This window comes from Cyclopterus lumpus, chromosome 21 (genome assembly GCF_009769545.1).
Source record: "Cyclopterus lumpus isolate fCycLum1 chromosome 21, fCycLum1.pri, whole genome shotgun sequence".
Lineage (NCBI taxonomy): Eukaryota > Metazoa > Chordata > Actinopteri > Perciformes > Cyclopteridae > Cyclopterus > Cyclopterus lumpus.
In genome coordinates this window covers 20,984,456-20,994,455 of record NC_046986.1, presented here as the reverse complement: position 1 = coordinate 20,994,455, position 10,000 = coordinate 20,984,456, and the positions used below count along the sequence as shown (strand labels likewise).

At 41.4% G+C, this 10,000-nt stretch overlaps 1 protein-coding gene across 1 annotated transcript in view; it reads left to right on the top strand.

The window, feature by feature from the left end:
* The window catches only part of znf385b (zinc finger protein 385B), a 43,476-nt gene that overhangs the window by 15,839 nt on the left and 17,637 nt on the right, over window positions 1–10,000 (top strand). Inside the window, exons 2-3 of the mRNA XM_034561673.1 lie at window positions 972–1,139; window positions 2,382–2,497. Of these exons, the coding sequence (XP_034417564.1) occupies window positions 974–1,139; window positions 2,382–2,497 (282 nt within the window). The 5' untranslated portion in view covers window positions 972–973. The remainder of the gene's footprint in view (window positions 1–971; window positions 1,140–2,381; window positions 2,498–10,000) is intronic.

Here is a 10,000-nt window from a genome sequence, read left to right as displayed (position 1 = left end):
TTACTCGTTGTGCGTCAGCTCGGTATTCGTTGCTGCGGTGTTGGATCACCGTTATCTTACATCTGGAGAGGTTTCGGTGTTTAGGGTTGGGGTTAATTTCTCAATATTAATTATCTGATGTCTTGGAGAAGAAAAAAAAGAAGGAAAGTTCCTCTTTGTATTTTACACTTTATCATACCATGGATTTTTTTAATGAGTTTTTTGTAGCTGCTCAAAAATTAAATTCATCTGTTGCTGGCAAGGTAACCATAACACGCCGGGCATCCGTCAACATGCTGGCAGTATCAATCACAGTTAGGTCTCTGAGCTTCTTTCCACATTTCTTTTTCCCTGTATTGGGCAGTTTACTCACCCACGAGCGTTTTTGTTTTTTGGATTATCCTTCATTTCATTTGATTAAAATGTCTTCCCCTTCATTCACATGTTATTGAAGAAGGAGAAAAAGCTCTCAGAGCTAACAAGCTTGCAATTTGTGACAATAAGTTCACACAGTTCATTGAAATGACATCTCATAACTGTCTGAAAACCAGGACTTTTTTCTGGAGCAGTTTATACTCCCAAGGAGGAAATGAAATAAAGGTGGAAGGTGCGACAGAAAGCTATGATAGCTGTATCTGATTGTTATTATTTACTGTATTTGTTAATAACCATAACTCCAACTGTGGGCACCCATAAGTGAAGGCTGAAGCTGAAAATGTATGACAATACAATATATTATTAATATTGAAATGTCCATACAACTACTTTGTATGCTATCATAACTAATAAACCAATTTAAAATTCTAAACACGTTTGATTAAAGTGTTACCCACTATGGATCACTGTAATTAAGTATCTTTTATTATGTGTTGGCATTTCAGGTGCTGTTTTTTAGTACTTTATCTCTAGTTTATATAAGCTACATATAACATCAGTTATCTCCATTCATGTGTCTTTCTCTATTTCTTTTTCTTCTTCTTCTTCTTCCTTAGGGATGAAGACTCCTCTCAGCCCCTCACAGTTCCTGGAGCGGGGCCAAACCTTTGCTTTTGGAGGGATGTGTCAAGAGCTGATGGACCCCCCAACACCTACAACCATCAGTCTCTCTGTCCAGCAGACTCCATCCCCAGGTGATCGACAAGTTCCAGCACCAATGCTCGGTATTATCTGCTGTTTCCAACCCATACTTCTCCCACAGTTGTTGTCGTTTCCTCCTCCAGTTTGACTCTACTGTGGGGTTTTCTCCGACAGTCTCACTCCTTGTTGTAGTTCTTTCTCCTACGGTCTGACTCTTCTTGTTGTTTTATCCTACGGTCTGACTCTTCTTGTTGTTTTATCCTACGGTCTGACTCTTCTTGTTGTTTTCTCCTACGGTCTGACTCTTCTTGTTGTTTTATCCTACGGTCTGACTCTTCTTGTTGTTTTCTCCTACGGTCTGACTCTTCTTGTTGTTTTATCCTACGGTCTGACTCTTCTTGTTGTTTTCTCCTACGGTCTGACTCTTCTTGTTGTTTTCTCCTACGGTCTGACTCTTCTTGTTGTTTTCTCCTACGGTCTGACTCTTCTTGTTGTTTTATCCTACGGTCTGACTCTTCTTGTTGTTTTCTCCTACGGTCTGACTCTTCTTGTTGTTTTCTCCTACGGTCTGACTCTTCTTGTTGTTTTCTCCTACGGTCTGATTCTTCTTGTTGTTTTCTCCTACGGTCTGATTCTTCTTGTTGTTTTCTCCTACGGTCTGACTCTTCTTGACTCTTCTTGTTGTTTTCTCCTACGGTCTGATTCTTCTTGTTGTTTTCTCCTACGGTCTGACTCTTCTTGACTCTTCTTGTTGTTTTCTCCTACGGTCTGATTCTTCTTGTTGTTTTCTCCTACGGTCTGACTCTTCTTGACTCTTCTTGTTGTTTTCTCCTACGGTCTGATTCTTCTTGTTGTTTTCTCCTATGGTCTGACTCTTCTTGACTCTTCTTGTTGTTTTCTCCTACAGTCTGACTCTTCTTGTTGTTTTCTCCTACGGTCTGACTCTTCTTGTTGTTTTCTCCTACGGTCTGATTCTTCTTGTTGTTTTCTCCTATGGTCTGACTCTTCTTGACTCTTCTTGTTGTTTTCTCCTACAGTCTGACTCTTCTTGTTGTTTTCTCCTATGGTCTGACTCTTCTTGATTCTTCTTGTTGTTTTCTCCTATGGTCTGACTCTTCTTGTTGTTTTCTCCTACGGTCTGACTCTTCTTGTTGTTTTCTCCTATGGTCTGACTCTTTTTGACTCTTCTCGTTGTTTTCTCCTACAGTCTGGCTCTTCTTGATGTTTTCTCCTACGGTCTGACTCTTCTTGTTGTTTTCTCCAATGATCTGACTCTTGTTGTTGTTTTCTCCTTCGGTCTAACTCTTCTTGTTGTTCTCTCCCAGGTCAGGGTGTGGCCTACTCACTGTGTGAGGTGTGTAACCTGCAGCTGGCTTCTTCTGCTCAGGCCCAGCTGCACTACAATGGCAGGTCTCACCTGCGGAGAGTGAGGCAGCTCCAGGCCAGAGAGACTGGACAACAGGCAGCAGGTACACTACAACCACTACTGTCATGTCATTATAGTAATAGAAGTATATGCGCAAGTAGTTTTTAACAAACAGCTTATTAGGCAATAATAAACAATATTAAAATAACTGCTGACTGCGACTGTCAGACCCAACCCAAGACCTGAAGCTGTGTATTTGCTTTATTTCAACCACTGCAGATCAGTAGCTAACTCCAAGCAGCGGTAAACATTAGCTGCCGTTTGGTAGCTGTAACGTTAGCTGTAGTAGTAGCACAATAAGCTGTCGCCGCAGTAGCAAGGTGACTGCAGTAGAAGTAGCAGAATCACTTGCAGGAGTTGTAATAGCAGTAGTAATAGTAGTAATAACAGTAGTAGAATAATTTTAAGGAGTAGTAATAGCAGTAGTACTACAGCAGTTTGTACTCTAATAGTAGTAGTAGTAGTAGTAGTAGTAGTAGTAATAATAGCAGTAGTTGTAGTAGCAGGAGTAGTAATATCAGTAGTAATAGTAGTAAAAGCAGTAGTAACAGTGGTAGGAGTACTAATAGCAGTAGTTGTAGTAGTAGGAGTAGTAATAGCAGGAGTAGTAGGAGTAGTAGTAGCAGTAGTAATAGCAGTAGTAGTAATAGCAGTAGTAGTAGTAGTAGCTGCAACAATGGTATGAGCAGGATCTGTGCGATCAGTAGCAGTAGTCGTAGTATTAGCAACAGTATTTTATTATGGTCAGCTCCTTGTATGATATAATGAGTCTTGGTGTCTTTGATTCCAGCAGGGTCTCAGTCTAGGTCTCTTCCCCAGGCCACAGGGCTCAGCTCCCAGCCTACAGGACTAACTCCGACACTAGGCCTCAGTCCAGGCCTCAGCGCTCCATCCAGTACAACAGCAGGTAGGACCAATGCTACTGCTGCTTCTACTACTACTGGTGTACTGCGCTCACAATGACTGAATGCATGGCTTCTGTTAAAAGCTGCACTTGAACACACCACAAAGACCACAGCTGACCTGCATGAGAGGAAACAAGTAGTCTGACTGCCTGTCTGCTGAGTGAGAGTGACTTTAGCTCATTCATCATTAACAGCTGCTGCCATCTGGGAGAGGTCAGAGGCAGTTGGCAGGCAGATTGACCCCTGATCCTGCATTAAGTCAGAACATCACTGCAGTTTTATCTCTGTATGGGTATTGTTAGCTCCACCCAGACACCAGTCACTCACGTTGACAAGCTGAAATATTTTAGTCCTGCTTACACTGTGGCTAAAGTTTACAATATCCATGGTAGCTGAAATGGACTGAACATCTCAAAGTTGATATATGAATCTTTATCTGTTGTTTTTGGAGGATGAAGTGAGATGAGATGAAATGTTTCAAAATGACCTTAAAAGTCATACATGCCTTGCGCTTGATTATTTTTTAGCTGACACTTGGTCTATGTCACTGCTTCCAGTCAAATAATAGTCCAGCAAGATACCCCAGAAAAAAAAATAACTTGTGTTTACACACACGCACATACGCACGCACACACACACACACACACACACACACACACACACACACACACACACACACACACACACACACACACACACACACACTTTACACTTGAAACCTCTGGGTTAAATGATATAGTGTTGTAATTTGTTCGCTTAAGAGGTACTGGTAGGTGGATTTTGATTGACCATCATTTACTAATGGAACATCATGCTGTATTGAAGAAGACTTGCAACTAGATTGAGACCATAAACTCATGTTTACAATGTTTACTGAGGGAATAAATCAAGAGAGAAGTAGAGTAATTTTCTATAGACTTCTATACAACCTGACTTGGTTTTGAAACCAGAGGAGCCGCCCCCTGCTGGTCAGTAGAGAGAATGCACTGTAGGGCACTTTTGCATTGGCTTCACTTTTCGGAATTCGGCGGTTGCCGCCTGGTTAACTGATAAACTGACTTCTGGTTGTAGCTTCATATTTAATTCAGTCATGGGATGCCATTTTGCTCTAAATCTGTAAAAAAAAATTGCATAATTTAAAGATATTCCGTTAACAAAACAATATAGTTTATCTTCTTGTCAATGGTTATTGGGTAATACAACACTATACATTATTGTGTCTTATTGTATTGGTTCTTATCTAACTGTTCAATTTAATGAGCAGCAGTGTTTTCATTATTCTCATGGTGTAATCATTGCAGCAGGTTTAAGTGCTTCCAGCGCCCCCTGCTGCTGACATTACTTTTCACATTGCTCGACTCTCTTTGGTTCTGTGATCAACTGTGAGTGGAACAGTGCCACCACGTCTTCAGCCATGCAGACCCAGTTTTTGAAGTCAATCTGCTGGTCAACAGAGTGAGCATGTGCTGTGCGATGCAGAGGAGTTAAAGTGGAGCAGACAGCAGCGGGTCATTAAACTGGGACATGGCACTGCTCATTTCTCAAAGACATCGCACGCATTGATTCTTATCATTTCATTATCTTTGGTGCTAAAGTACCCATCTCTATAAAAATCTGCCATGATGACAGCTTTATGGGAATTACCTTATAATACAGTGTTCCAGTTTGTTGTCCTTTTTTTAGTGATCTAAAACACAATGCAAAACTTCTCCTGGCAATCTGTCGTTTTAGCACCGAGTGAAACTGACTTTCAGGTCGGACTAGAAAAATTGAAGTAAAATAAGATAAATAAGTTCCAAAGTCTTCAAAAACACACACACACACACTCACTCACTCACTCACTCACTCACTCACACACACACACACACGCACACACACAAACACACGCACACACGCACAGACCTAATTACAGGACATGGGAGGATAATGTCAGGAGAGACATGAAACTGATACACACACACACTGTAAACTGGACACACACACACACACACATGTCATCCTTCCTCTCTCCTCTCCTCTTACTCAATACTTCATCACTCTCCCTGTGAGCGCTTGATGCTTCTCACTCTGCGTCCGGTGTCATTCAGGCCTCACGCCAGTCTGTCCGTCTGTCTGTCCACCTGAATGAGTTTCAGGGTCATTACTCGTTGTGCGTCAGCTCGGTATTCGTTGCTGCGGTGTTGGATCACCGTTATCTTACATCTGGAGAGGTTTCGGTGTTTAGGGTTGGGGTTAATATCTCAATATTAATTATCTGATGTCTTGGAAAAGAAAAAAAGGAAAGTTCCTCTTTGTATTTTACACTTTGTCATACCATGAACACACACGCCCACATACAGGTGTGTGTGCAGCAGCAGCTGTAATTACATACTATGTGTGCATATCAGTGTACAAGCTACAATAACACTGATTAAAGATTAAATATCTCTCTACTGAACACACACACACACACACACACACAGACACACACACACTGACACACACACACACACACACACACAGACACACACACAGACACACACACACTGACACACACACACACACACACAAACACACACACACACACCACTTAGCCTGAATGGTAATGTCTCTCTCTCTCTCTCTCTCTCTCTCTCTCTGTCCATTACGTGATGCTCGCTCGACCATGAAAAGCTCTTTGGCCTGAACTCAGCTCCTCCAGGCCAGGCTGCGTGTGTGTGTGTGTGTGAGACAGTGACCTGGCTGGCTGAGCAGCCTATCAGCAGTTAGGTCAGATGACATCACAGCCAATACAAACATGGTTACAGTCGTTCTTTCAAAATTGCTGGAATCTGTTTTTTTATATAGACTTTATGATTGCGTAAAGTCAAGTTACATTTCCAATGTTTCTGTTTTCTTCTCTTCTTTTTCTTCTTACATGAACAATAGTACTTGCACACACTGTTAGTATTTATACAAATATCACCAGAGATGGAAGAAGTACTCAGATACTTTACTTAAGTGAAACAGTCGTTAGGCCTATTTTAGGGGGGCTTCGAAATACAATTCCATTGAATGGTATATTCAACACTGCACAAATGATCACTATGACCCTGAAATTCTGTCTCTTGTGTTATCATATACTGAATGAAGAAAAACTACTGAGCAAAGTCACACTCTGATTAAACCAATCTATGAACTGTCGTAAACAATGGATATCAGAGGCCCCTCAAAAAAATAGCTACGCAGGCAAACATACCCAAGAGTGCAGCTCCCCTTGGGGCTTAGCCCCCCTTTCTTTGAATCCTACAAACTCCCCTGAGTGAAAGTATCAATACAACAATGTAGAAATACTCCAGCAAACATAACAAGGCCCTTACAGTTTCAAAAGTAAAAAGGCTCATTATTGGGTATGATATTCCTGTCAATGTTTTTTTGTTATTTTATTGCATATTTAATGTGTGAGCAGCATTTGCATGCTCTAACTGGTGAAGAGCTATAATTTCAACTACTTTTATAGACTGATTTATGAATTGGTTGGGTATACAATATTAAATAAGTAACTACAGCTGTCTGATAAATGGTGTAACAGGAACAATGTAGTAATTCAAAAGTATAATATTCCCCTCTGAGATGTAGTGGAGTTCTTCTTCCTATACACTATGTGTGTAGGTGTACATCTACAGTATGCCAGAAAATAAAAATAAAAAAATACTTAAATAAAGGTTGCAGACAAGTTGTGTCATTTGAAGTATTTAAAAATCAACATGTACAAAACAGCTGTAATAAATGAGTACCTAAAGATTATAACAAGAACACCAGCAACACAATGTTCATCTGAAACCAACTGCTGGTGGTAGAGCAGGAGTAGATGTACAAAGTGAAGTACAAGTACCTTACATTGTAATTAAACACATTGCTCGACCAAACATACTTAATTAATACCCACCACTGCTGCCAGCCACCTACTGTACATCATGTACACACATGAAAACACATGCACATTTGAAACTAATGAATGAGTTTCAAAACATACAACATTTCAAACGCACAAGCACTAAAATGAAAATCATGTCTTCCCCGACTAAGGAGCCGAGAGAACCATTAGACTGGATCTGCTTTACAGAGCGCTTTACTCATCCCACTCACAGTTGTGTTTTCTCCTGAAGTGGCGGTTAGTCACCACTAGGCGACAGCATTCACACTCTTACCCAAACATTCTCACACACACACACACACACACACACACACACACACACACACACACACACACACACACACACACACGGACACACACACACACACACACACACACACACACACACACACACACACACACACACACACACATCCACGGATGAAAAGAAGTGAATTCCCATGATCCGCATCAGAGATCAAGTCTCATGAGACTAATAAAGTTTAGAAAATCAAAGCGCCTCTCTTCTCTTAGTTTTCAGTATTTGCTGTCGGCAGAGTTGTTGCTGGGTACTGAAGACAACAACAACAACAACAACAACAACAACAACAACAACAAGTGTGCTTTGACTTCCTTTGCTTTTCATCTGAATGTGTGTGTGTGTGTGTGTGTGTGTGCAAGCTGGCTCTAATTAGCTTTCCTGGGCTAATAGAGGTCAGCATGTTGTCCGGCCGATGCCTTTATACATATCGAGAAATATACGTTATTAATAGAAACATATTGTTGTGTGTTGTGTGTGTGGTGTGTGTGTGTGTGTTTGTGTGTGCGAGAGAGATGGAGAGACTGAGCAGGTGTTGATGTGTGGTTTTTCTCTTGATGTATTCAGCTGTTTATGAATAGAGCCCGCTGACAGATTCATACATTCATAATGCTGATAATAGGCTCAGAAGGGTGAGGAGGGGACGCGGCGGCTGCATATGACCAGATTTGAACCTCGTGGTCACATGACCCACATCTGTGACCACCAGTTGATCAACTTGTAATTCAAAAGGTGTCTATGCGGCCTGGCAGAACTAGTAGAGAACTGGCAGGACAGGTCAAACTGGTAACTAGTAAATGACTTATAGAAGAAGTCTAGGTCTAGTAAACAAGTAAAGGGACTGGACTAGGCAAGGTTATGTATAGGGTTTATTGTTTATTTGTTGTTGTTGCTGTCATTCATATGTTTGGCAGTCAACTTGCTTGCTTCTTGTTTTTGTTGTTCTCTTTCCCCCTTTTGTTCTATATTGGTTAATTAGTTCAATTATTTGTTAGTTTATTTATTTGCTGTTTTCATCAGTTTTTCTTTCTTTCATCCTGTTCTGCATTCATTCTGCGGTTTGTTCTCAATAATGAGTGACTAAAAGCTCCTCTCCTCCTCTCCTCTCCTCCTCTCCTCTCCCCTCTCCTCCTCTCCTCCTCTCCACATGCCATGAACTGACTGAGAGCGCGCGAGCAGCGCAGAGACAGCGAGTCAGTGAAAGAGGGATTTCCACTGAGACAGAATGGCTGTCATAACCCACTCACCCTGAATATCGTCACCTCAGTGATTCAAATACACTGTGCACTCTGTCTCTTCCTCGCAGCGCGTCGGTCGCCTTCCTCGATCCACACAAGTGTCCCTGCGTTCACACAGACAGGCAGACAGACAGACAGACAGACAGGCAGACAGACAGACAGACAGGCAGACAGACAGACGGTCAGGTGGCGATTCTCTGCGGTTTGGTTTGGCTTTTCTCTTCTTTGCTTTTTGTTATCGGGGGAGCAGATGATAGAGGGGAGAGGGGGAGGGAGGAGGAGGAGGAGGAGGAGGATGAGGTGGTGATACAGCTGTCTCCCCGCCGATGATGTGGAGTAGTTTCCTGGCTCGAGGTAGGAAATCCTTATTCTGTCTCATTTGTGTCGGGGCTCCACATTAAGGTATTTTGATTTTGATTTTGAATGTTTGTGTTTTTTTTCCTTCTTTTTTTTCCCCCTGTGATGTGTGAGGTTTGTTCTTACCGGGGATTACATGACCCGCAGGTCGTGACCTGGACCCCGACTCTGAACTGTGGTTGCTCCTGTGTCTCAAGATGTGAACACTGTCATCGTCTTACAGACATAATCAACTGTTCATCCGAGCTGGATTATAGCTGTTATTATTTCCACATCATGTTCATCTGATCAACCAATCAGTGCAATGCTATTTATCTGCTTTTGCTTGGAGCTAAAATATCTCTAAACAGGGTTTTCTCTTGGTTGTGTTGTAACAGTTGCGCTATTTGTGAAGAGGAGATAAGATGAAAGATGATGGAAGCTGATTTAAACTGCAAAAGGATGATGTTGGTGGCTAGATATTTGTAATAGACATGTTAATAGAATTGAGTTGTCATCAAAGAACTCTTATAAGCTAAGATACACATTCTGCTGTCTTTGTTTAATGGTTTTAATCTTCAGATATGCTAACATCAGCACGCTAACATGCTCCCAGTGACAATGCTAAGCTGTTGATGTGAAGCAGGTATAATATTACCAGTGTTTACTAATGTTTTATCATGTTAGCATGCAAACATTTACTAATCAGCAGTAAACACAAAATATAGGTTTTATCTTTGCCGGCATTTAGTCTGAAACCAAAACTATTTGACCTCCTGGTGACACTAGATGTTAAGGGATCACCAAAGTTATTACACAATAAAAATCAAAAGCAAGACATGAAAT